Below are 27,756 nucleotides of genomic sequence, written 5' to 3' on the forward strand. Positions count from 1 at the left end.
TTCAGATAGACTGCACCTCCTCTCACCCCACCCCTCTGAGGCTGAGTTAGTTGGTGCCCCTCCTGTGTATGCCCAGAGCATCCTGACAATCTAACCTTTATCGCAGTGCTTTTCAGTTTCTGCAACTGTCTCCATTACTAGATTGTGGCTACATTCCCTGTGCTGTATGATACGTCATTGTAGCTTATTTTATACATACTAGTTTGTACATCTTAATCCCCTACCCCTATCTTGTCCCTCCCTCTTTCCCTCTCCCCGCTGGTAACCAATTAGTTTGTTTTCTGTATCTGTGAATCTGTTTCTTTTTTATTACATTCACTAGTTTGTTTTATTTTTAAAATTCCTCGTATAAGTGATATCATACAGTACTTGTCTTTCTCTCTTTGACTTACTTCACTAAGCACAATACCCAAGTCCATCCATGTTGTTGCAAATGGCAAAATTTCATTTTTTTCCTTGTTCTTTTTTGTGTGTGTATCTGTTATAGATTTTTGGTTTGTGGTTACCATGAGGTTTATACATAGCAATCTTTATGTATACGTGATCGTTGTTAGTTGCTGATCTCTTAATTTCAAATGAATTTTAACACCCCTGCATTTGTACTCTCCTCCTGTCACGATGACTGTCTTTGACATCATATTTTACATCTAATTGTTTTGTGTATCCCTTAACTACTTATTGTGGATATAGATGATTTTACCACTTTTTTCTTTTAACCTGCCTACTGGCTTTGTGTGTGGATGATTTCCTACCTTTATAGTATATTTGCCTTTACTGGTGAGCTTTTTCCTTTCATAATTTTCATGTTTCTATTTGTGGCCTTCTCTTTTTCACTTAGAGTTCCTATAACATTTCTTGTAAAGCTGGTTTGGTGGTTCTGAACTTTTGCTTTTGATCTCTCCATAAAATCTGAATGAGAGCCTTGCTGGGTACAGTATTCTTGGTTGCAGGATTTTTCCCTTTCATCACTTTAAATGTATCATGTTGCTCCCTTCTGGCTTGCAGAGTTTCTGCTGAAAAATCAGCTGATAGACTTATGGGAATTCCCATGTATTCCTCTTTTTGCTTTCCCCTTTCTGCTTTTAATAGTCTCTCTTTATCTTTAATTTTTGCCATTTTAATTACAGTGTGTCTTGGTTGTTCCTCTTTGGGTTAATCCTGTATGGGACTCTCTGTGCTTCCTGGACTTGGATGACTGTTTCCTTTCCCAGATTAGGGAAGTTTTCAGCTATTATCTCTTCAAATGTGTTCTCTGCCCCCTTTCTCTCTGTCTTCTCCTTCTGGGACTCCTATAATGTGAATGTTAGTATGCTTGATGTTGTCCCAGAGGTCTCTTAAACCTGTCCTCATTTCTTTTCATTCTGTTTTCTTTTTCCTTTTAGCATCAGTGATTTCCACTACCCAGTCTTCCAGCTCACTGATCTGTTCCTCTGCATCATTTGGTCTACCTTTGATTCCCCCTGGTGTATGTTTCATTTCAGTTATTGTATTTTTCATCTCTGTTTGGTTCTTTATATTTTCTAACTCTTTGTTAAAAACTTCTAACTTTTGCTCTGTGCATCCATTCTTCTCCCGAGTTCTTTGATCATATTTATGATGACTATCCTGAACTCTTTCTTGGGTAGATTGGTGCTCTCCACTTCACTTAGTTCTTCTTAGCTTTTACCTTGGTCCTTCATCTGGAACATGTTCTTCTGTTGCCTTACTTTGCTTAAATTGCTGTTTGTATTTTTATGTATCGGGTAGGTTAGTTGTTTCCTGACCTTGGAGAAGTGGCCTTCTATAGACGTCCTTTGTGTCCCAGCACCCCACTCCCCTCTTGTCCCCAAGCTATATGCTCTAGGGTTTCCCCCTATGAGGGCTGCATGGGTCTTTCTGTTTGGCAGGCTATGTGGGCAGTCTGGTAGGCTTGGGTAGCCCCCAGTCCAGTTGGTTGCCAGGCAGAGGCTGCTGGCTGTTGGTTGGCAGGGCTGTCACGAGGCAGCTGATTTCTTCCCTCTGGTGTCTGTCGCCTTGTGGGTGAGGCTGGTCCAAAGGTTAGAGCAGACTTCATGGAGGGCAGGGTTGGGGCCCAGGGGGTTCTGGGACTGGTGCCTACCCACTGGTGGGTGGAGCTGGGCCCTGGGCCCTCTGGTGGGCAGGGCAATGTCCAGAGGTGGCTCTGGGCTCATGAGGTCTTTAGCTTGTGTGCTGACAGGAGGGACTGTGTCCCCACCCAGTTAGTTGCTTGGCCTGAGGCGTCCCAGCCCCAGTGCCTAGAGGCTGTTGTATGGGGCCAGGTCTTGGTGCTAATGAGCCAGAGGACAGGACCCACAGTGGTGCCCACCAGCGCCAGGGGCCATGCGGTAGAAGCAGCTCCCAAGAGTGGCTACCACCAGTGCCTATGTCCCCAGCGGAGCCACAGTCGCCGCCCCCCCCCCCAACCAGGAGACTCTCCCAAGACCAGCAGGTAGGTCTGGCCCAGGCTTCTATCAAATTAGTGCTTTTGCCCTGGGTCCCAGAGCATGTGAGGTTTTGTGTGCCCTTTAAGTTTCTTCTTTCCCCAGTTTTGTGGGACTCCTGAAACCAAGCCCCTCTGGCGTTCAAGGCCAATTGCTCTCTGGGCTCTTCTTCCCAGTACAGGGACTCCTGTGGGAAGATCCTCTGCAATATAATTACCCTCATTTGTGGGTCATCCAGCTGGGGGTACAGGACTTGACTGTATCATAAGCCTGCCTCTCCTACCCATCTCGTGTGGTTCCTTCTTTATATCTTTAGTTGTAGATCTTTTCCAGGAGGTTCCCATATTTTTCATTGACGGTTGTTCTACAAACAGTTGTGATCTTTGTGTGCTCGTGAGGGGAGGTGAGCTAAGGGTCTTTCTACTCTGCCATTTTGACCAATTTATCAGTCATGAAACATCTTTGATAGATTTAATTCCCAGTTACCTTTGGGGGTATTTTTTTGGTTGCTGTTCCTATTGTAAATGGTATTTTCTCTTGAATTGTTTTATACAAGTTGCCAGTGTACTGAAATGCATTTGATTTCTGTATATTGATCTTAAATCCAGCACCTGATAATGCTTTTGGATTCGCTAAGTGGAAAATCAAAATCTGTGAAACGTGAGTTATTTCTTCCTTTTTAGTCTTGTACCTTACTTTCTTTTCAGTCTAAGTGCTGCGGCAGGGGCGGTGTAGGGACAGTGAGTGATCCAGGATATCCTCATCTCACCCCAGTCGTGAATGGAATACTTCAAACATTTCATTTGCTCCGGGTTTCCTGTAGCTATCCTTTGTGAGGTAAGGGTAGTTCCTTTCTGCTCCTAGTTTGACAAGCGTGTCTATGGTTTGTTGCTGAATTTTACCGAATACTTCTTCTGCGTCTATTGACATCATCTATTTTCCATCTGTTACTGATTATTTGGGTTCCTCTACTCCCTACAAGATGAGAAAATAATTTACAATATAAGGAAAACCTTGAGATCCTTTTAGTGCTTGCCTTTATAACACATACTGGCTAGTACGGAGACTAAAACCCAGAAAGCCTGTTTACCCAGCCCAACGCTCCCTTGTTTGCTTTCAGGCCAGGCAATGGACCGTTCTACTCAGTGGGGGCTGGTGGAGCTGCTGGCCAAGGGAGGCCAAAGAAGCCCTGCTGTGTCAGGTGCAGAAGGCACAGGCCCAGGGGCCGGGAACACGGGGGACCTAGAAGACACGTGACAGCTGCCAGACTGGAGAGGGGACAAGGCAGGCATCTCTTCCCCACCCTTGGCCATGGCCAGCTTTACCTGCCTCTGAGGATCCCCTTCCTAGAGCTCCACAACCAGCCTTGGAGTGGGCAGACTCTTTCCCAGAGGACCACTCAGAAAATGAAGGTAGTAATTCTTGCAAAGAATTCCAGGCTCCAGCAGAACACTGGAGAGGAGTAAGGTCTCTCGTGACAGGTTTTCCGAATGGTGGAGTCACCGGCATGAAGACGTGAGCTTCCCCTCATGACTGAACTGTGCACTGAACAACTCTATCCACTGTAAGAGGATCTTTAGACCCAGGGAACCAGGCCCACGAGACACAGAGGCCGGGACTGTTGTCTTCACACCTCCACAGGGCTGTCCAGGGGCAGAAGAACACAGAAGTGTGACCACAAAGGGGACAAACCAGGACCATCAGGAGGAGCTAAAGGAAGCATAGAGGCTGACTCAGCATAAGGAAGAACTTTCATAGGGTTTCCCTTGGTGGGAGGGATTGCCCCATCACAGGAAGTGAGCAAAGACCTGAGGACCATCTGGCAGGGATTGTAGAGAGATGATTCGTGCCAGGATGGAACTGCTGACCTCCAAAGTCCCTTCTGGGCCTGGAATATGCAGTGACACTAGTGAACAGAGTTGCCTGGGTTTACCCAAGAGCCAAGGTGGTCAATGTGACGTTTTGGCTCATGACATCATTCCGCAGGCTCCGCTGCCCTCTGTACCAACGCGTTTTGACACTTCTGGTCCCCTGGGGTGGCCTGTGCTCTCCCCAAGAGCTTGAGAGCCCTTAAGAGCTCTGTGTTCCTGTTTTGCAAATTGGATCAGGCTAAGATTCTGTACTGTGGGAAGGTGCCAAGAAGCCATCAAAGCCCTCCAACATGAAGGGGAGTGGAGGGAGCAGAGCGGTGGTTCACCCACCAGGTGTAGCACAAACGGGGGCTTTATTGGTGGGGCCTGGGAAGCTGTGGCAGCCCAGCACGCAGGCTGTGAGGGCCTGGACAGCTGCCAGGAGACGAGGCACGAGGGGACCAGCCCCTGCGCTGTGCTGCCTGGGGCACGTTGTCCCTTCTCAGTTCTTAGAGGCAGGTGTGCAGGAAGAGGGTTCAGGACTTCACAAACTGGTGGGTGACCTCGTAGATTCCCACAGACGCCCGAGCCTTTTCGTCATAGTCAGTCCAGTCCTGTGGGAAAAAATGGCAGTGTTGGCCTCACGAGGCAGCCTGGACAGCATGGGGAGTGGAGGACTAGGACTTAAAAGGCCCAGCTGAGGCTCCGGCTCAGATCTTCAGGAACATGTCAGCCCCAGGACAGAGCCAGACTGCTCAGGCCTGAATTCCTGCTCTTCTAGCTTTGTGATTTGGGGCAAGTCACTAACTTCTCTGAGCCTTGGTTCTGTCCTCTATTTAAAAAAAAGAGGACAGCAGTAGATTTTACACTGAATGTTGAAAGACTCAAGAGTTAACACATGTAAAAGTATTTAGCCTAGGGCCAGGCACATATGAGAGCTCAGTAAGTCCAGTTACTGTTACTAGGTGCTATGCAAACTATTCCTCTGAGGCCTGACCACAAGCCTTCCTTATCTGCAAGGCAGTAACATGTCCAGTTGATTCTTGGTATTCACAGTAGTTACGTTCTACAAAGTCCCCACAAACAAACACTGTGTTAGTGAGTACGGAATCACTGCTCCCAGGGGAAATACAGGGTTAGGTTCCTGGGAGCATCTGATTCTGTTTAAAAACACCTTATTTAACATATATATATATATATATATATATATATATATATATATATATATATATATATATATATATATATATGGCTGATTCACTAATACTGAACTCACAGCCAACTGTGCTGTATCTCACACCTGAACAAGCTTGTCTAACACGTATTTTCTCTGTAAGGCACACCCAGCTTTCCTGCGTGTGAACACTAGGCAGCGCTTCAGCACTACACTTGGGGCTATCGTAAACACCAAAATCACCAACAAAAAGCACGAAAAGTGTGGAGTCGGCTTCCCACAGAAGAGCCTTGTTCACCAAAAGGGTTATTCCCGCCAGGTGCCCTAGAGCTCCCCGCAAGGCCCCCAAGTCCCGTACCTTTTCCTGCAGATTAATGTCACTGAAGACTGTCCCGGATTCCAGACCCTCAGCAGCAAACCCGGCCTGCAGGTGACAGGAAGGCAGCAGTTTACCTGGGGGAAAGGAGGCACTGGTCTGGCCTATGGGGCCTGGTCAGGGAACTGGCCTTTCTCACAACACCTCTGGCATGGGAAGACCAGAAATACAGTGTGGGCTACTGTTCTGGAATAACTACTGAGCTTCCATGCCCTGGCAGCTGCCCTGGGACTAGAGTGGTTTCTCCAAATTAGAGCCCTGTCCCCAGAAGGCAGGAGGTGTGGGGTAAACCCTTCCATTACCCTTGATTTTCTGAAACACGCTGGGTGTGTCATGTCCCTCTCTGGACCTCAGTTTTCTTACTTACGAAACGGGGATGACAATACTCTCTCTTCTGCCTACCTCACAGGGTTGTGAGGTGAAAATGCTACACAAATAAAGTGGCCTGAGCACTGGCTCTGGAGTCGGATAGATGTGGGTTCAAATTACAGCTCCATTGCTTACTAACTGCATCACCCTGGGCCAAGTGGCAAAATCTCTGAAGTTCTTTTCTCATCTGAAAAATAGGATGTATAACTTCACAGGGTTACTGTGAAGTGAGGTAACATTAAAAGTGACAAGCCTGATGCCCAACATACATTAGATGCTTAATAAATAATAACTGTTATTCTTAGAAATGAGAATTCCTAGTCCACAGTCTCTGTAGGAAGCACAGTTCTACTGTCATTTCCTATATGCCCTCCCCAAAGATACAGGTTCCCCAGGAAGACATGCACCTGGGGCTGGAAATCGACTGGTTCAAGTCCTCGGCACTCAAACTCCACTATCGTCTTGAACTTCTCGTTGTCTTCGGCCTAGAAAGGAAGTGTGTTGAGGAGGTAGGTCCAACTGTGCCTTCAGGATGACTCCACAGCCCCTGAGAGCCCAGAATGGGACTCAGGGGCAACTCATCCCGTTCTGGAAGAAGACTGCCTTGACACCTGCTTGCCACGAGATCTTCTTGGATGTGGACTCTGGGGTCAGGGTGCCTGGATGTGAGCTCAGACACAGTTCTGCCTCTCTTCTCCTCTGGGCCTAAGATTGTCAGCTGGAGCTGAGGAAACCACTACAGGTTTATTGTGAGAACCTGAACTAGGTATAAATTGCCCAGTATAGGACCCGACACTATGCTCAATGAATGGTAGATAAAATTATCAAAATAAAAACTATGAAGAAGAATGTTAAGCTATAAGGTTTCCAGGTCATCCAAAAGGCCCCAGTATACTTTGCTGTGGCCTTTTGCTAACCATCTGCCATGCTGTCAAGGCAGGGGCTAACTTAACGCCTTTGAAGTGGGATATGCATGTGGAGGAGGCACACTGAGGGGGTGGTACAGCCAGGAAATTCATGCCTCCCTGACCCCTGGGCCCACAGACCCCAAGGACACACCCACACATTCATTCTTATTCTGTCATTTACTGTAGAAATGCTTCCTGCACACCAACCATGTGCCTGGCCCTGGATTGGTTTTTGTTTGCTGGTCTGTCTCTTCCACTAGATTATGATTTACTTGAGTGCAAGTCCTTATGTGATTTTTCCCTTTAACTTCAGGACAAAGCTGAGATTTTAGCATAAATCAGACATTTTTCAAAAATACCAAATAAGGAATGGATGAAGACACAGACCCAAAGCATACACTCCTTCCCTCACCTTTGGACTAATCTGTTAATGCAGTAACGTATAAATACCTAATAAAATCAAATATCAAGGATGGATGCACTGTCTCATCCATGGATTCAGAGAAGGCTCACTAGCCCTCCAAGATGTAGACAAGGCAAGTGTTCCCAGTGATGGAAACTGAGTGGCCAGGTTGGGTCAGAGGTCCCCTAAGCTCCCACAGCCCAACACTTATAAGAAGGCAGTACAATAGCCTAGTCATGAGTCTTTTTCCTACCGAGCACTCGGTCAGGGTAAGGTGAATAGATGACTGACAGTGAATGAATGACTGAGTGAATGAACGAACAAATAAGCACATGAAGTCACTCAGTTCCATGGTGGGTCACTCTGGTGCAGATATAACTCGAGAACCCAGGCCTCCTAGTTCCTGGCTTGGATCTAATCCCACCATGCCTGCTACTGCAGCAGGAAACTTACATTGTAAGGTTTGATGGTGCTGCTCAAAATCTCTGAAATGTAAAAGAGAAGACAAAGTCGACTTAAGTCCATATCCCGGCCCCACCCAGGTACCCAGATGTGGCTCTGGGCAAGAGTCTACGGCAGAAGCTTGGATACCTCAGGCCTGGGTCCACCCACATGAGCGTGCTTTCGGTCTCGTACCACAAAGCCGTGGGCCAGCCTGGCAGAGGTCAATATCCATGGCCTACCTACCAATGGAGTTTTCCCTTGAACACAGCTTGCACTTCTGGACCATGGAGGCACTGCCACGGCCTCCCTTCAGTGCCACGTTGTCCTGGCAAGCAGTAAACAGAACCTCTAGTCACAGATCAGTCAGATGTAAGGGTCCCCAGGAGACCCAGTCCTATCACTTATTATCAATTAATATTATAACAATATTTAAATACACACCATCTATATCTACCAAGACCCAGACAGGGTGAGCAACTTGCTAGGACAAGAATCCTGGGAAGGCTTCTGGAGAGTGAGGAAAGGACTTCCCCTTGATTCTGAACTCTGCCTCACATCCCAAAGCCCATTGTTCCCAGTTGATCACACACTGCCTGCCCTCCCAAACCACAAAAAGTGGGGTCCAAAGACCGGGGAGGTGAGGGCCACATATCCCTGCCCAGAGGCCTGTGTGTGTCTGTATATGGGTATAGTGGTGGGGGGAGCAGTTACCATCAGCCGAATGTACTGCCACTTCTCTGAAATCTCACCACAGTTGCCACATTTCATCTTGGGGAGGGGGAAAAAGAGTATTAGTAAAGAAGTTGGCTCAGTTGGGCAGATGCTGAGGGAAGGGTAAGAACAGTGTGAGGTGGGCAGGCTCATCATCTTGTCAGCAATTCAGCAATCTTACTTCATCCTTATGACCAGCCCCACTAAGGACATAACCAGACTTCTCTCTGGGCAAAGTGTTTCTCGTGCTGGCTTGCTCATCCTCCTCTAAGGAGTCCCCAGTCTGGCTAGGGATTCAAGGCTCAAGTAGTACAGAAATGGCTTCAAAGTCCCCCCCTCCCCGTTGAGTTAGGAGCTCCCTGTGTGTCCTTACAGGCCCTGTAGGTTCCTGGTAAAGTATTTATCACTCTTGCTACTCCTTCTTTGTCTCCTTCTCTAGACTCTGCTTTTTGAAGCCAGGAAACATCAACTCCTCAAATAAGCCCTGGCACTCGGGCTTCAAAGTATTTGGAAATAAAGGTGGGCAGAACGCTTCCTGAAAGATGGGGCTTTTGCCAGGTACTGAAGGATTCTGGGATTTAGACTAAAAGGAAAACAGATCAGAAGCTCCGGTATCTGGCAGAGTAAAGGGCCTCAAACTGCTCAGTTAAGAAGAGGACCTCTGTATACCATCCCACTAGAGTAACAGATTTACCAATACAGGATGGGGAATTAAGAATGGAGCCATGCACAAAATTAAACGATTTCACAGTAAATAAAACCTAATCAACAAAAGAGAAGGTGAAATTATTCTTACTAAATAATCACAAGATCCCTTCAAGTAGCCTTTCGTTTAGTGTTTGTTTACATACCATGAAATATGTTACGGAGGAAAAATTACAAAAGATATTTCAAGATACTGCTGCCAATTAAAAATTAGCCAGTAGGGCTTCCCTGGTGGCGCAGTGGTTAAGAATCCTCCTGCCAATGCAGGGAACACGGGTTCGAGCCCTGGTCCGGGAAGATCCCACACGCCACGGAGCAACTAAGCCCGTACGCCACAACTACTGAGCATGCGCTCTAGAGCCCGCGAGCCACAGCTACTGAGCCCACACGCCTAGAGCCTGTGCTCTGCAACAAGAGAAGCCACCGCAATGAGAAGCCTGAGCACCGCAACGAAGACCCAACGCAGCCAATAAATAAATAAATTTTAAAAAGAATTGACCAATAAACTTAAAAAAGAAAACATAAAATTCTACCCAGAAGAAAAGAGAACATTTAATAAGCATTTCTCATCTAGCCGGAGAGAAAGCTCCCGTTCACCACTGAGATCAGGGTGGGAAACCTTTACGCGGCCCCGGCCGTGGCACCCCCACCAGAGCCTTACCTTCAGGTACCACCGGAAGTCCTCGCCCACTGGCCGGAGGTTGGTGACATTCTCCAGCGTGGCTTTGAGCTGCAGCGCAATTTTCTGAGAGAAGGAGCACAAGGAGGAGGAGCGCCAGGGCAACGGCGTCAACAGCGCCCCGGCAGCCCTGCGCCTAGCCCCTGCCCGACCCCGCCCCTCTCCTCCACTCCCGGCACGAGCTGTGCCTCCCGCCTCCTTCTCAGCGTGAGCCCACTCCCCTCCTTCCCTCCTGGCGTGAGCTCCTGCCTCCCAGGTTCTCGCCACCTCCCGGCCTCTGCCCCGGCGGCGGCTCGCCTCCGCTTACCCCCATAGCGACCCGGCTCAGCTGGCGCTGGCTGCGACCACTGCTTTCCGGCCCGTCGTAAACGGCGGGCGCCGCTTGCGCACCCTCGCTGCGGCTCTGGGCGGGGCGGGGCGCGGAGGCGCGGGGCGGGTCTCAGCGCGCCGGGGCTACACCCGCACACCTGGCTTTTCCTCCTAGGCAAAGTGGTCCTGTGGAGGTAGGCTGAGTCCGCAACTAGCCGGTGCTCAGACCCGCGGAAGGCTGCCTCCAGCAATCGGTAATTCCAGATATTTACTGAACGCCATGCTAGTCTGAGGGATACCGCAGCAAACAAGACAGTCCTGCCCGAAACCTCTGCGGGGTCCGCTTCCTGCCCTTCAGACTCTGCCTTCCCTCACCCAACCTCGCGCTTGGTCCCTGCCTGCCCTTGGAGGCTTCTTAGATCACGTCCGTTCACCCAGCCCAGGGCCGGCTTCGTAGGTTTGAGAGATGGGACCTTTTTCATCTTTAAACTGCTCCTTCCTCCTTCCCCCAGGGGACCTTTCAGAGGGTTGGCTCGTGTACATGTCCTTCTCATTGTGGTCGCCAAGACTGGACACATCCTTTCAGCTGGCTCTTCTCTGAGTTCCTGGTTTATTTTCTATCACACATTTACTGGACCTGTGCTCTTGTGCAGGGCACAGCTGAGACCATACAGAAGCTGTGAGCATTATAAGCAACAGCCTGTTTGAGGTTTTTACAGCTTCCTGAGGTCTAGTTTCTTTAAAATTTAGAGTGACTCTTTCGGATGTCTACTTTGCCACGAATTTACCTGATTGCCAGGTACCCTTCTGTAGCAGAGGGTGCACTATAGCCAGGAAGCCTGACATCTCAGGTCCCAGATCTGCACCTAACTTGCTGCCCTGTAATCTTTGAAGGAGGCAAAGTAGAGTGTGTGTGTGTTGTGGAGGAACACTTGCCTAGGAGTCACCAGACTTGGGACCTGTCCCAAGTTGGCCTGTCTTGAGGGATGTTGAGCTCAGCCGAATCACCTCCCCTCAGTCAAATGAGATTTATCAAGACCTAGTTCCTTTCAGCGCCCACTGTCTGTTCAGTCAGCAATTTGCCTCATTAAGGAAGCCATGCAATTTAGCAGCAAGAAAAAGTTCCTACGGATTTACCTGCTGAACAAATCCCCACACTATCTACAACTAGGTTGCTTCTTAATGGCCGCTGGTATTCTGATTTTAAAATGAATTATTGGAAAAATTTTCTGAGACCAGGCACTTTACCCCTTATAATGTATTAAACCAAATATTTCCCCCCATACTGAAGTAGCTTCAGATATATCTATAAAGGTGATTTAAAAAACCCCAACCTCAGTTATTAAGCTGGATGAAAAAAACAAAACCCAAAATACCAACCACAATACTACTTCACATCTAAAAAATTAACAATACTTCATTAATACCAAATATCGTGTTCAAATTTCCTTAATGATGTCAATTTTACATTTCCTGAATCATGATCCAAATAGGGTTCAAATGTTGTATTGATTGTGTCTCTCAAATCTCCTTTAATATATAGGTTCTCACTCCATCTCCATTTATTTTATGTTTGCAGCTTATTTTTTGAAGAAATCAGATCTCTTGTCCTGGAGTTTCCCAGGACAAGGATATTGACTGGATTTCCACTGTATTTTTTTAGCATGTTTCTCTATTCTTTTACTTCCTGTAAACTGGTAGGTATATGTATAGAGTTGATTAGATTTTTGGCAATACTTCACATAGGATGTTAGTGTTAAAAAGTAATTGAGAAGAGTGCACATGTTCGGGTCTTTATAAAATAATAAAAATTGCATTTTGTTACGTATTTATTAAAGACAATCATTTATAGTTTATAAAAAAAATACTGCCCTGATATACACAAAAATGTTTTGATAATGGTAATTAAAAGCGGCACTCCCACCCCCCTTGTGTCCACACCAATATTCAATCTAGATTGGCTTAATCTTGAAGTGTAATCCAATAAGACTGAAGACCAAACACTTCAGGTCCTGGACAAGATAATAAAATACTCGTAAGCCTTCTGGATCCCTAAAATGCAAGAAGAAAAAAATGTTTAAAAAGCTGAGAAAACTCAGCAAAAAAATACCATTTACTAACCCAGATTATTTATGTACCAGGATATTCCTCATAGAGGTATTTACAGAATTAAAACTTTAAAAACAACCCAGTGTCCAAAAAGAAGAAAAAGCCTGTATGCTATATATTAAAATGTAATATTATGAAGTAATTTAAAATGTTAAGGTTTCTTCTTAATGAGGAAATGCTTATATTAAGTGGGAAAAAATCATGATTAAAGTAACAGACTGTTGATCTCAATTACATTTTTTGTGCTTTAAAAGACTATATATATTTTTTAAAGCACAGGAAAAAGACAAGAGATACTTTAAGATTAATGGTTATCTAATTGATAAGTTTACAGGCTATTTTCACCTTTCTACTTTTCTGTATTTCCTATATTTTCAACAATGAGCATGTATTACTTTCAGAATTAGGAAAACTTATTTTTTAAGAAGTAGTACTAAGCAGGACCAAGAGGCTGAAGATTACTACAGCATAACTGGGTAAGAACAAGACTGTTCACAGGAAGACAGTTATGCCTAACATGTACTAAAAGTGAGCCATATCTAACCCCAAATCCTCAAAGCACAAGAACCAAAGAGGTTGCCAAATTCTAAGGATTCTTTGTGGCATGTAGATTCATGTCTCGACTTTATAATTTACCCTACGGACAAAATGAATTTTTAAATTTATATTCTGAATAATTTCAAGTTTCACTAAAGTCAGGCTTTAAGATGTGCTATCGGAGTAGCCAACACTGAGGAAGGTGTTCAGACTCATTGATTCTACAGTTTATTTCCAGCACTTGTTTTTTCGTGTTTCATTTCTGTTCTGGCCAGATTCCTACCCACTTTGGCTGCTCTTATGGCATTACTCTGTGTGTGTGTCACTGAGAAGCTCTTATAGCAATGACTGACTAAAACACCAAAAGCAAAAGGAGCAAGCCCTTGAAAATATATAATTTGGAGTCTCTCTATTGAGGGGGACAAAGCTGACCAATTCTGTCTTACATTTGTACCAGATCTTACCATAATGGTCCCAATTTGGTTAAGGGTTTCATATCAGCCTGCTCTAAAACAGACACATCTTGATATAAGGATCATGGATACTTACTTGGATTGATTGACATCAATAAGGGAACCAATTTTTGATGTTGTGAAAGAAATATGTTCATCTCCAATGACAATTTCAAGCTCCTAGAAACATGAAATGTCAAGCTGAATTGGATTTTTCATCAGTCACACAGGAGAAGGGTTCATCATCTGCCAAATCACACAAACTATAATACAGTTGGCCACATTACCAAGACCAGTTCAATCTGAGCCCTAAACTGTACTGGGCACTGGAAACAAAGAGATAAATAATTGGTATGAGATAAATACTGGTTTAGCCCTTGAGTAGCTTATACTCTAAGAGGAAGTTGTGTGTGTGAGGCTCCACCATTTAGAAGAATTTACATCATGCTTTGTATAGGAGTTTTCATTGTTAACAATGTGGAGTAACATGTATAAATCTGTTTTACGAATACCAAGAATCTAACTTTTCTGGGCAACATGGGACAAGTAAAAGAATTCCAGACCCTGAGCAGATCCCAGCTTTGTCACTTACTAGCTGTATGCCCTTGGGTCTGAATTTCTAAAGAGTGAAACAAGTACTATAATCTTAAAAAAAAAAAAAAAAAAAAATCTATTGGGTGGGGAACTGGAGGGGGGTGCCTATGGGACAGATCAGCAAAACCAAAGAAACATCTCTGCCCTTGTGGAACTTACAATCTATTTTTTAAATATTTATTTATTTATTTATTTATTTTGGCTGAATTGGGTCTTAGTTGCAGCATGTAGGATCTTCATTGAGGCATGCAGGATCTGTTGCTGCAGCGCTCAAGCTCTTCCTTCGTTGAGGCACGCGGGCTTCTCTCTAATAGTGGCGTTAGCTGCCCCACGGCATGTGGGATCTTAGTTCCCCCGACCGGGGATCGAACCCGCATTCCCTGCACTGGAAGGAGGATTCTTTACCACTGGACCACCAGGGAAGTCCCAAACTTATAATCTATTGAGCTCTACTTCTTAACACTCAGATTTGAAAATGTTAATATTTTATCATATCTGTGTCAGATTTCTTTTTTAAGAAATATTAGAGTTTAGACCCACCTCCCACTCTGTTCTCCTTCCTGTCTCCCCAGAAGTTGGGGTGTATTCTTTCCAATCATGGTTTTATATTAGGTAGTATATTTTTAAAATTTTACATAAATGATCATACTATATCTTTTTGCTTTTTTCATTCAACAAGGGTTTTTTTTTTTTAATTTGTTTTTTATGGAGTTAACATTGTTTTTTTGTTGCTGTTGTTGTTTTTGGCCACACCATGCAGCTTGTGGGATCTTAGTTCTCTGACCAGGGATTGAACCTGGGCCCACGGCAGTGAAAGCAACGAGTCCTAACCACTGGACCACCAGGGAATTCCCATATTGGGTTAAAATTGGTTTAAGAGTTTCATGTGTACAATATTATATTTCTATTTCTGTAAATACTACAGTGTGCCCACTACCCAAAATTTAGTTTCCATCTGTCACCACACAGTTGATCCCCTTTACCCATTTTGCAACACCCCCTCCCCACCTCCCCCAGCTCCTTCCCTCTGGTAACCACTACTCTGATTTCTCTATGTGGTTTTGTTTGGCTTGTTCATTTATTTTGTTTTTTGTTTCCAACAAAGTTTTTGTAGGTAGATCAAATCCATTAGTTTTAAATGCTTTAGAATATTCATCTCCCTATTGAAGCAGACTTAAGTTCCCAGTTTTTGTTTCTATAAACAATGTGGCAAAGATACCCTTCTATGCATCTTGTGTATATATGTGAAAATCTTTCTAGGAAATTCCTAGAAAGTAAACATATTTTCAGCTCTGCTAGACACTAACAAGTCGTTCCCTAAATGGTTGTACCAATGTTGTTTCCACCAGTATATATGAATCCCCCTTTTCTTTCTCATATCCTTTTTAAAACTTGGTGCTTTTTTTTTTTTGACCATTCTAATGGGTCTGACATGGTATTTCACTGTTGTCCTCATTTTCACTTTTCAAATAAAACTGTAAATGTTTTCATAAATTTATTGCCCACTTGTTTTTCCAGTTCTGTAATTGTCTATTCATAACCTTTACAGATTCTGCCACTAGTTTACCTTTTTATTATTATTATTATTATTATTTTTTTGCGGTACGCGGGCCTCTCACTGTTGTGGCCTCTCCCGTTGCGGAGCACAGGCTCTGGACGCGCAGGCTCAGCAGCCATGGTGCACGGGCCCAGCCGCTCCACGGCATGTGGGATCTTCCCGGACCGGGGCACGAACCCGTGTCCCCTGCATCGGCAGGCGGACTCTCAACCACTGCGCCACTAGGGAAGCCCACCTTTTTATTATTAATTTGTAGTTCTTTGTATATTCTGGATTGAAATGCTTTGCCAGTTATGTTTTGCAAATACCTTCCTCTAACCTGTGGCTTATCTTTCTATTTTATCTTGATATCTTTAGATAAAAAGAAGTTCTAAATTTAAAGAAGTCAAATTTACTAACCTTTATCCTTGAGGAGTTTAAAAAACTTCTCTACCCGGAAATAATAAGATAGTCTATATTTTCTTTTATGTTTTAAAATTTTGCTTTATTTCTATAAATCGTCTAATTAAAAAATACTCTGTAAATATATTGCCAATCAACTTGGTATACTTTGTTAAACAGTCCATCCTTTTTCTACTAATTTGAAAGCCCACCTCTGTCATATACTGTTCCAAGTTCCCGTATACTCATGGGTTAATGTTTCTGGGTTCTCTATTCTGTCCCATTGGTTTAGTGGTCAATTCCTGAGGCAATGTCACCATACAAATGACTATAGTTTTATAAGAAGTCTTCAAAATTATCTTGGCTACTCTTGCCCCTTTGATCTTCCATGAATTTGAGGCTCCATCAGGTTTTAGGAAAAATCCTGTTGTGATTTTGATCTGAATTGGAATGAATTTATAAATTTTGGTGAAAATCGATATAATATTGAGTCTTCCCATCCATAAAAATGATACATATTTTTATGTCCTTCTATAAAGCCCTTTCCTGTAAGTTTTATATATCTTGTTAAATTCACTCCAAGTTCTGCATAGCTTTTGTTGCTGTTATGAATGGGATTTTGTTTTTAATTACACTATCCAGTAGGTTGTTGCTGGTATATAGGAGTATGCCTTGTCCACTTCACAGGACTATTGTGAATGCTGAATGAGCTAATGGAGCTGAAAATTTTATCAATCCTAAAGCAAAATACATATATATAGTATTACTAAGATCTCATGAATGTTAATTAAAAAGTTAACTTGAGTAAGTACTGAGGATGAGATTTTTTTCACTCTTCCTCAAGAGCTGGCCCATCATTCTGAGGTTAATTAGAATAAGCTTATACGAGTTTTCATATTAATTTAATAAATATAATTATTATTGAGCTTTTACTATACACTGGCACTATTTCAGTCACTAGAGATATAGCAGTGGAAAAAAATAGGTAAAGTCCTTGTACTGAAGGAGTATGCATGTGTATGTGTACATCTGTTGCAGTGGAGGAGGAAGAGGGATGCATAAGGAAAATCAAACAAGGCAATTTCAGACAAAGATAAATGCTACAAAGACAAAAACCAGATTTTTTTTTTTAAGTGGTGGGGAAAGGCATTTTAGATTGGATGGACAGGCAAGACATCACTGAGGAAGTGACATGTGAAGACCTCAATAATAAAGCCAGTCTTGGATAGAATGTTCCGGGCAGCATGTAGGAAATGCAAAGTGTCCTAAACTAAGAACCACCTAGGTGTATCTGAGTAACAGAAATAAGACCGGTGAGGTCTGAACACAGTGAGAGATGGTGAGAATAGTAGAAGGTAAGGTGGGAGTTTGGACTTTATTTTAAATGCAGTGGGAAGCCACTGGAGAGTTTAAAATTAGTGGAATAAACAAATTTACATTTTAAAAGATTACTCTGGCTTCAGGAAGGAAAAAATGGGCTATACAGGACAAAAGAAGAAACAATGAAATCAATTAGAAGTCTGGATTAGGAAAGCAGCATTAAAGTGGAAAGAAGAACCTTTCCTATTAATTCAGTCAAATATGACAGTGGCTTTTATTTTTTAATTGCTACAATGTTTTCAGAATATCTAAGCCACGAATTTAAACAGATATACTTAGTTGCTTGCATGATTTTCCATTAGATTGTTGAAATAACTATGTTTTATTTATCTTTGTATCCTCACAACGTTTTGTCCATAGTCGTCACTCAGTAAATAATATGGGCAGCAAATGCTCTGAGAAGCAAGGGAGGGATCACAAGAGGAAATTCAGGGCTGGGCTCTGGGTGGTGAGCAGCACCACTTGCTCTCCCCAATCCTCTGTGTGGGATTAGTGCTTCCTTAGACCAACGTGCTGGTAACCTGCTCCGTGTAGGGCTCCATATCGCACATACATACATGAGTATATTCAGTGTCATATGCAGAGCAGTAAACCTCATCTTCTTTGTAAGATTTTTGCACTGTGGATAGTTGCTGAAACACCTACCTGCCGGCCCACTCGGTCAGGAGGAGGCCACAGAGCATCATCCTCTTTGGTAATTTCACTGTCATCAATTATTCTCTTCAGTTCCTCCATCACACTTCTATGTACATAAGCCTGAAAGCAAGTTAAAAAACAGAATTTAAATTGTATTGCTAAGCAGCATTCTGACTCAGATAGTGATGAAAAATAAAAGACTACTCATGAAAACTTATTTCTGGCACCTCTGTAAGTGGGAAGACATTCCGGGAGGGTCAGAAGTGCCCAATGACTACACCTCAGTCCCCCAACTAGTTGTTTCTATTTCTTGGTACATCCTGTTCATATGGACCTACTCCTTGCCTACCTACGAAACTCACACTTGAGCCCCAATCAAAAGATCTGTGAGTAACTCTGGTTAATTTTAACTAAATGACATGCTTCTGAAGAGCAGAGATATGTCTTTTACATTTTACATATTAGTCCACATTAAAAAAAATTGTGAGGATGCTGACATGTGTGGGTAAGCATAATACTGATTGCTAATTAAATACAATAGCATGAGAATATACTGACTGTTAAGACATTTTCAAATGTGACAAAGTGGTTAAAAGGAAAGAATAACTTTGATGAAACCTTAATGGTGTGGTAGAAATCATGCCAAAATGGAGCACACGGACTTGACAAAGGCAGGCATAGGTCTGAATTCCTGCTCAATCTCTTACTAGGAGGGCTAACTTTGTACAAGCCCCAAAATTAATATCTGGGCCTTCACTGTCTTATCTGTAAAGGGTATATAATACCACCCATCACAGAGGCTGACAATAAGGGTTAAAATAAGATCACAGATGTAATACCTAGTGTCATGCCTGGCATCTAACATGCATTCAGTGATGTTAACTGCTTTCCCATGCTCCCTTTCCCCCATTCAAATGCAAATTAAAAGAGCTCTATTGAGTGCTAGGTACCAGGGAATATATCAAACACTAAGTTAGTGGGGGGGTAGGCTTTCTGTTTTTGCAGATGAAGCAACTGAAACTTACCAAGTTCAACCAGGAGTGTGCCCAAGGTCACAAGGTTAGTAAGTAGCAGATTCAGGGTTCAAACCAAGATTTGCAAGACTTCAAATGATTTCCCGTTACCGATTCAGCATTGTTAAAGAAAATATAAACTAAAAGATTTGAGAAAAACTTTAGAAGCTATCTACAGACGTGTCTATACTTTCCTATTCTTTATCTTTCAATACTACTCACAGAAAGAACAAAAACAGGACAAAAGGCTAGGCTCTCAGAGGATTCATTACCTCTTTTCTGATCATGACGTCATTTTTGTAATTGCTGTTGTTGGCGTATCTCAATTTCCCTGTGAGGGGCAAAAAACAAATTCAATATATAATAAAAACATATAAATAAAGCCTGCCTTATCAGTAAACAAAGGATGTTGCCGCCATCAAGCCACCAGCCACACCACTCCCAGCTCCCTGCCCACAGGTGCACCCTGAGGGGATTCAGGGTGGGGGAAATAGGATACTGGCCCTAGATAGTTAAGGTGCATATCAAAGGAATGATCTCAAGGAGCCAAGCATCTTCCTCTACATAGGAAAGTGCTAACTTCTTTAACTTGAGCTATCTGGTATTTCTTTAATTAATAGTTAATAGTAATATTTTGATGTTCTGACTACCTGTTATTTTTTGTCTTTGGGTTTTTTTTTTTTTTTTTTTTGCACAAACTCCTATATATCCTGGCTCATCCCTAACCTCTTTGGAACAGTCCCTCAAAGCTATCTGAGAGCCTGTCTCCCAGGCTTAAGTCCTCAGTATTTCTGCCGAATAAAACACAATTCTCAATCTTTAGGTTGTGGGGTGTTTTTTTTTTTTCAGTCGACACTATTAAATAGCCTCCTAGCCAAAAATACAGCTGACAATGAATTACAATTCTTGCAAAAGCCAGCTCAGGTGTGATAAAAGAACAGGCTCTTTTGTGACTGGCAAATCAGGTCTCTGCAGGTTAATGTCCTCAGCTGAAAATAGGAGTAATTGATAACTCACCTGCACCCAGGGCCTTCTAAGGCTCAAAAGAGTGGTGAAAACTTCTGAAAACTGTAAAATACTTTTTACATATATTAACATGTGACTGTGAAAAACTCTCATCTATCCTTATGATGGAAAAGCTGTGGATTTATTATTGAGCATATTTGGTATACAAGGCCCTTTGTGCATATGTGCATCTAACAGGCTAATTTGGGTATATATGGCAGATATGAAGGAGAAAATAAAGGAAATAGAGGAGATAATTATTTCCCTATAGGAGGCACACTAAAATGAGCCAAATTAATTGATGCCTCACTGCACTGTCTCTCTGCCTCAAGTCTCTCTCCTTTCAGGTCATTCTCCATACAGTGGATAAAGTGATATAGTAACAGATGGCTCTGATTAGGTTACTCTAACACTCTGATACTGACAATGGCTTCCCACTCCCTTCTTGATAAAATCCAAATTCCTTAACGTGGCTTACTGTTAAGCTGAGCCCCTTTCCAGCCTCACTCCTATAATAGTCCTCTCTCACAGAGCTGGAGTTAATCAAACTACAGCTGACCCTTAAACAACGTGGGGGTTAGGGGCGCCCACCCTCTACACAGTTGAAAATCCGAGTATAACTTAAAAGTCATCCAGCCCTCTGCATCTGCGGTTCCTTGGTATCTAAGGTTCCTTACCCGAGATTCAACCAACTGTGGATCATGTAGTACCATAGTATTTACTATCGAAAAAAATTTGCATATAAGGGGACCCATGCAGTTCAAACCTTTGTTGTTCCAGGGTCAACTGTCTTGGTTTCTGCCTGAAACATCCTATGCACTTTTTGGGTTTTCAGCCTCCTTGCTGTTAATGCTGTCCAAAATGCCTTCTTGACTCATCTGCCTAACCAACTCCTACACATTCCTAAAGACTCACACTCCCCTTCCCCGTGTCATCTTATACAGGAAGGCTTCTTTGACCCTTCAGCATAGGTTAGGTGCCTTCTTTCTGCTCCTAGAATCTTCTGTTTCTTTCTACCACAACACCCAATACACTGTCTTGCTATTGTTAACAAAACTTTCTCTACAATTGGGGCTTGTCAGTTCATCTTTGTGCCCCCATTTAGTGGAAGTTTTCTGTCATCTTTGACTCCTTTTCCTTCACCATACTGGCCACGCCCCAAATCCTATCAATTGGCAAAGTCCTTTTTGGTTCTGCCTCCAACAGTATCCTAAATCCTTCCCTCTACTTTTACTATCACTCTAGTCCCAACCAACATCCTTTTTGTCTTAACAACTGTAACCGTCTCCCATTAAGTAGTTGCCATTCTTGCCCATTCTGCACCTAATAGTTACAATACTTTTTCAAGAACAGATTACATCTCTGCTTGAAACTTTCCAATTGCTTCCTACTGCACTTAGAAAAAAATCTAAACTCTACCATGAACTATAAAGACTACATGGTGTGAACCCTGCATACTTATCCGACATCATCTCCTACTATTCTCCTGAGTTCAGTACTCTTCAGCCACACTGGGCACCTGAAACATGCCTAGCTCATCTCTGCCCCACGGCCTTGACACTTGCTTCTCCCTCTGCCTAGAATGCTCTTCTTCCTGAGCTTCACAAGGCTGGCTCCTTCTTGGCAATTAGATCTCATTTCAAACATCTGCTCTTCAGAGAGTTCTCCAATGGCCACCCTTTCTAAAAGCGGCCAACCAGCAATTATTTCATCATTTTGTTTTATTTTCTGACCACTCATCACTATCTGGAATCTTTTTTTTTTAAACGATCTCCCAGCACGAGGATACAAGTTCCATGAAAGAGGAAGCCTGTCCATCGTTCACTCCTGCACCCCAGAATGTGGAACAGAACCTGGCACAAGATAGGCGCTCAAGTAATGTTTGTTGAATGAAGCATTATGGTCAAAAACGTCACTAAACAGAAGTCCCTGCACACATACAGAAAGAACCAGTGGGGCGGACATAGGATCGTTCCTTCCAAATCAGCGCCTCACAGCCATCTGTCCCTTCCTCCTCCAGTTCCTCGTACATTCCGGACCCCCGGCCTCCCCACTAGCCCGCCCCCAGGTCTAGTCCTCGCTCCCGGGGAGCGGGAGGCTTCTCTCACCGTCCGGCCGGAACTCAAACTCCAGGAATTCGTGGCCGAATTTGCCCTTGTGACCCACATAGTAACGCAGATAGAAATCACTCTCCATAGCTGGCAAAAGGCAACGAAGACCAAACTTTAATAGCGAACCTCACTGCCGCCGTACGCGCCCGACACTGACGTTTACGGCGGCGCGCGGAAGTGACGTCAGGCAACGGCACGGCCTGTACCGGAGAGACCTCCTCCCTACCACGTCCACCTGGAGGTGGGACAAGGCGGCTGCGCCCCTCCCGGCCGAACGAATCTCCATTCGCCGGGAGGCGGGGTCTGTGCAGCCCTGCCGGCTCAGCCCGAGGCGTGAAGGCCCTGAGACTGGTCGACCTGCCTTCTCCTGGGCTTGAGGCCGGAAGCTGTCCGTGGACTTCTGGGCCCCGCGGCGAGGGGCGGGGGTCTGGAGGCCGCGTTGCCTGACCTCGGGCTTAACACCCGGAATCCTGCGTCCCCCCAGGCTCCACCTCCATTTGGGACACCCGACTGTGTGGGTCGGAAAAGGCCCTTCACCGTCTCTGGACCTAGGTCGTCTCATCAGTAAAATAGGGTTAAAGGGAGAACGCAGCGCACCACGGTGAATGCGTCTAACGTAGGCTCCGACTGAACTCTGCCTGTTTAAGGATCACTTCTAGAAATCCTTCTCAGCGACGCTTTCCCTGAATCCGCAGTGGAGCTTTTCATTTCCCTGCAGCTAACTCGGCCACACTTATCCCCCATTTTATCTCTTTCTACCTTTTATTTCTTCCTTTCCCTTTCTACCTCACGGTCTCTAGATGAGGTGTTGTGAATAGGACTTAAGTTGAATATTTGATCTCCCACTCCCCAGCACAGCTTACCCAGCAGTGATTCTCGGCCCGGCCTGCGCAATCGGATCGCCTTGGAGCACCTAAAAAAATACTGGTGCTTGGGCCCTACCCCAAACCAATTCAACCAAAATCTCCTACAGTGGACCTGTGTGTCGGTATCGTTGTTTTGTTTTCTTTTGTTTTGCAGAGCTCCCCAGTTGAGTCAGGATTGAGAATTATTGCCCAAGAGGCTCTTGTCTTTTCAGGCCAAAGTGGTTGACCTCTGTGAAGGCTTTCTTGCTATGGAAAAGTTTTCCTCCTTGCTTACGCCAAGGGCAACAAAACTCCTAATTAGTAGAAGCCTGCTGTAGTTCATCTAACTTCCGGCCAGAGGGGAAAATGGAGTTGGATCTAGAGACAATGCCGAAATGGCATCATTCTTGGCGCCTGTAACTACACTGTTCCGTATTTGGGCTAGTGGTCTCTTCTCATTCCCAGTCTTGCCATTACTACTTTTCTCCGTGAAAAAGAATTGGTAGCAGAGTGTAGAGTGGGTGTGATGGGGGGAAAAAGTCACTGGAGATTTGTATTAAAATAATCCCTTGTGTGACAGTGATTCACTGTGACCAAAGGTGAACTGATTGAATTTTTTGGACCTCAGGTTTCGTATCTTTAAAATGAGCATAATAATGTTATACATCTGGCAGAACTGTTGCAAGGATAAGAAACGTCTTGGAAATTGGAAAATACTTTGTAAACTGTAAATTACTATAAGGCATCTTAAAAAAAACAGTGGATGTGGGTGATAACAAGGGACTTGTATAAAAAAGAGAAGGGATCCACCGTGTATTAGGCACCTAATAAATGTCAACCCCTAGGCTGAGTCTGTTTACAAGTGCTTGTTCTTTGAATCCTCATGACAATCTTGAGGTGGTAGTTGGAGTTCAGTATTTAGAGACATTGGGTAATTACCACAAGGTTATTTTCCAAGAGTGAAATTATAAAAAATTATAACGTAATTGATGAATCTGGGCATCTGCAGATATGGCAAATATCAAAAGTGCTGAGAGAATTTAAAGGACACCCGACTCCAATCAGGCTATATGGTGATTTCAGGTTTTGGGGTATGAGGCCACGTAGTATAGCTGAAAAAGCATGGTCTATGTGTCTGATGTGCCTGAAGTTAGCATAATTTACTGAGCATCTACTATGTGTCATGTGCTGGGAATACAGTGGTGAACAAGACATACCTTTATAGAGCTTACAGAGGAGGCAATCAAGGAACATACAAGCAATGATAATGTAGGGATAAAATTTACATATAGGGGAAGCACAGTATACTACGGAAGCACATGGAGTGGCTCCTAATCCAGTCTAGGGGGTCTAAGGGAAGTCTTCCTGAAGAAAATGTTCCAGACAGAACGCCCAGAACTGTGGTTAGAATACAGAATAAGGTTGTGAATATAATAATGAGGTTGGAGAAGGGGTAGGAGACTAATCATGAAGGGCCTTACAACCCATATTAAGGAGTTTGGGCTAAAACCCAAGGCTACTGGATTTAAATGGAAGGAAAATGGATGAAGGGCTTTAGGCAGGAAAGTGGAAAGAGGTGGTGGTGACATGACCTATTGCATTCTAGAAGGATCACTCTGGCTGGTTGTAGACTGGATTGGAAAATGGAAAGATTAGAAGTATGAAACTCGTAGGCAAGGAGATTAAGATGTAGCCAGAGAGGTAGGGGAAAAACCAGGAGTATGGTGTCAATGTAAGCCAAAATAAGAGTCTTTCAAGACAGGCGTGCCAACAGTGTTACATACTGCTTCCAGGTCAAGGAAGATAAGGACTGAAAATATTTACAAGGTTTATAATCAAGGAAGTCCTGGGTGACCTTGGTAAAAGCAACCTCATTGGCATGGGAGTTAGAGACAGAGCAGAAATATTGGGATACAAATGGAAAACTTTGTTGTGGAAGCACAGAATTACCTAACCCTATGAGTTAGGTCTGAGTCTGAGAGAATAGAGAAGGCTTCCTAAGGAAAGTACTCAAAGACAAATAGGAGTTAGCCAGATGAAGAGGCAGAAAAGGAAAATCGAGGCAGAGAACACCACATGTGCTACACTTACTTTGGGGGCACTAAACATAACTATTGACTCTGGGAAGTTTCTTCACTCATATTTCTCATCTCTAAAATGGGAATGATAATATTGATAGTCTTTATCTCACAATATCATTCACTCCCCCCCTCATAAAAGCATCACAGTACTTTCATATGTTAAAAAAATGAATTTAATCTCTCTCTAGAAACAGTGCACTGATTTTACAAATGTCCACATTTGGTTTTTAGTTCACCAAGATGATGTTGGTACAATTAGTGAGATGCAGCACACCACCCTTTGCCTCTGGAAGAGAAACCAGACTGCAAAGGGGACTGAGTACAGAAGCTAACGGAACTCAGAAGGACAAGACAAAAAAGCATAAATGGTTAGTGTGACCCAACATTCTAACATGCCTGTTACATCAAATATGGTCACTTGGGGGTGTTGAGAGGAAGACAAACAAGGAAAGTTCATTTGTGTACAACGTGATGGAGTTTGCAAACCAGTAGCTCACCCCACATCAACAACAGCTTGTATAGAACAAAATGCTATTTTAAAACACATGGTTTGCACAGATATTTGTTTTCTCTTGTAATCTTTGTAAAAAAGTATCAAAACCTTCACGTCTTTAAATATATATATACATATACAGGTGGCTTTTTAAAATTACTCTTTATAGCACAAAGTGTTTGCAAATGCAGAGGATTTCTGCTGATTCTTGACTATGCACATGGTGCATAGCCTGAATGAACAAAGCTTCCTGATTTCTTATATTAACTGAAAATTTGAAGCTGTAATTCCTCCACCTCTAAGTTCTCCATATCCTGAAAATCCCCAATACCCTAAAAGTAGTGTGAGAAGATTCTGATACTCTATCTTCATGCATTGCCAGGAAAAGAAATTATTTACTCTGAAGCATTTAACTGATAACTCATTTATATTTTGTGAAATGATGAGTGTATAGCAGGAGTGAGGGAGTGGGGTAGAGAGGCTCACATTGCTGTGCTCTCTCCCCATTCCCCCTAGTACCCGACTGGACAGTGCTTGGGGTCCCCTCTGCAGACACCGTTGAGAAAATCCCAGAGGCTCTTGACAACATGGAATCCTTCTGTGAAAATCCCGCTGCCCTTCTATCAGCCTTCATTGACCGTATCAAAAAACTTCAACTCAAATTTATGAAAAGCAGTCACTGTTTCCCTTTGGCCACAGGAAAGCTTGAGAGCGAAGACTGTCATGTCTGCAAATTGCTGGCAACACATTCTGATCAATTTTCCATGATGCACTTGGTGCCTTATACACAGTAAATGACCAAGAAATGTTTCATTAATTGAATCAGAAACTAAATAGAAGTATTCTATAAAGTGCTTACATTGAACCTGTCTTCCCATCCAGCCTCATTTCTTGCTAAGTCTCCCTTGAGCCTTTTGCTCATTACAATGAATTACATGCAGTTCCTTAAGATGCCCATGCTGTTTCATGCTTCTGTGTCTTAGCTCAGTGTGTCCTCTGCCTGAAGCAGCTTGGACACCCCTACTTAAATTCTAAGACTTAGCTTAGAGCCACTATGCCTACAATGCCTTTCTTGACCCCATTCTTACAACTTTGTTAACTAATAGTACCCCCAAAAATATCTATTCCTTTTTTTTTTGTTTCCACATGTCTTCCTCTAATTCCTACTGTGAGTTCTGTCAGGACAGAAAGCGTTTGACTGACCTGTACATCTGCAGTACCTGGCACTTAGTTGGTACGTAGCAAATAGTTTCAGTGGATGAATATACGTATTGCAATCACACAGAATTGAAGGGATAAAAAGTACTTATTGCTATACATTTAAATATGATCTCATTCTGAAGTTACAGTTTACCTCAATCTGTTTTATATGTAATCATGCTATCAACAGTAAATAAATAAAATTTTAGTTTTCCTCATTTCTGGAAGGATATTTCTGCCAGTGCTTTCAAAATTCCACCAGAAAGATAGGCCATAAGATAGGTAGCAGGTTTGATACAATGTTTGGGCAGCCCAAAGTAGTCTCCTGGAAAAGGAAAGTGAGGAAAAGGGCTGGGACTAGTTTCTTTCACACATATAAAAAAATGTCTGATAAATTTTCTGCCCTTCAGGCCTTATCTCTAAGCTTCCTTCCAGCTCTGTAGTCCAATGACTCTGTGATCCATTATTGGCTGTAGGTATATGATGACGCAGGGGCAAAAGGCAACAGAAGTACAACTGTACCTCAAAATGCATCCAAGAATAGAGAAGGATGAACCTGACTCCTCAGATTTCATCTTATTTACTGCCATCCAACACGAGTATTCCACAGTTTTTTGTAGGTTGCTTCCGTAACTGCCTCTTCCAAACTGCAGTTGTAGCATAGTCAGGAAACATGGATGTCTCTCAGAAAGTTGTGTTTCATCATCATTTTGAGATCTCAGGCTGAATCATCCTGACCCTATTCATTATTTTTTTCTGTGAAGGACAGGATCTGCCTAAAAGTTTAGAAACTACGCATTAGTCACTATTATCATTTCCCCAGGAAATTCTATTTCTTTGGAGGCAGGTTACAGAAATAGTTGCTTGTTTTGTGTAAATTTCAGTGTTTTTGACTTTCATGATTTTTCTTCAGTCAAAAATAATTTTACTTTCCGTTCTTGAAAGAATAGTAGTAAGTGATTAAGCTCTATAGGAGTTGGCCACCTGTTCTT

At 43.3% G+C, this 27,756-nt stretch overlaps 2 protein-coding genes across 3 annotated transcripts; both read right to left on the minus strand.

Annotated features, from left to right (window-relative positions):
* Positions 1-4,648: 4,648 nt before the first annotated feature.
* On the minus strand, positions 4,649-10,399 carry CZIB (CXXC motif containing zinc binding protein). Its single transcript, XM_079697865.1, has 8 exons — positions 10,368-10,399; positions 10,043-10,126; positions 8,677-8,733; positions 8,209-8,290; positions 7,975-8,006; positions 6,618-6,695; positions 5,824-5,889; positions 4,649-4,905 (listed from the first exon to the last, which is right to left on the minus strand). Exons 1-8 carry the CDS (start codon positions 10,371-10,373, stop codon positions 4,828-4,830), a joined length of 483 nt encoding a protein of 160 aa, XP_079553991.1. The 5' UTR covers positions 10,374-10,399; the 3' UTR covers positions 4,649-4,827.
* A 1,801-nt stretch (positions 10,400-12,200) lies between these two features.
* MAGOH (mago homolog, exon junction complex subunit) lies at positions 12,201-27,346 on the minus strand. Of its 2 annotated transcripts, none has more exons than XM_079728590.1 (5): positions 27,287-27,346; positions 19,302-19,360; positions 18,026-18,136; positions 13,565-13,647; positions 12,201-12,421 (listed from the first exon to the last, which is right to left on the minus strand). In XM_079728590.1, exons 2-5 carry the CDS (start codon positions 19,314-19,316, stop codon positions 12,322-12,324), a joined length of 309 nt encoding a protein of 102 aa, XP_079584716.1. In that variant the 5' UTR covers positions 19,317-19,360; positions 27,287-27,346; the 3' UTR covers positions 12,201-12,321. The 2 variants fall into 2 exon arrangements, with proteins under 2 accessions (XP_079584716.1, XP_079584715.1); XM_079728589.1 differs by lacking the exon at positions 27,287-27,346 and adding an exon at positions 22,143-22,246.
* Positions 27,347-27,756: the final 410 nt, after the last annotated feature.

Source organism: Hyperoodon ampullatus, assembly GCF_949752795.1.
Source record: "Hyperoodon ampullatus genome assembly, chromosome: 2".
NCBI classification, from domain to species: domain Eukaryota; kingdom Metazoa; phylum Chordata; class Mammalia; order Artiodactyla; family Ziphiidae; genus Hyperoodon; species Hyperoodon ampullatus.

Coding starts and splice junctions, on each gene's coding strand:
- CZIB (XM_079697865.1), bottom strand. Junction 8,291..8,676: donor GGCAGTACATTCGGCTGATG/GTAACTGCTCCC, acceptor ACTGCTTGCCAG/GACAACGTGGCACTGAAGGG. Junction 5,890..6,617: donor CAGTCGATTTCCAGCCCCAG/GTGCATGTCTTC, acceptor TGTCACCTGCAG/GCCGGGTTTGCTGCTGAGGG.
- MAGOH (XM_079728589.1), bottom strand. CDS start 22,230: ATGGAGAGTGATTTCTATCTGCGTTACTATGTGGGTCACAAGGGCAAA. Junction 19,361..22,142: donor GTTTGAGTTCCGGCCGGACG/GTGAGAGAAGCC, acceptor TGCCCCTCACAG/GGAAATTGAGATACGCCAAC. Junction 18,137..19,301: donor ACGTCATGATCAGAAAAGAG/GTAATGAATCCT, acceptor ACTTGCTTTCAG/GCTTATGTACATAGAAGTGT.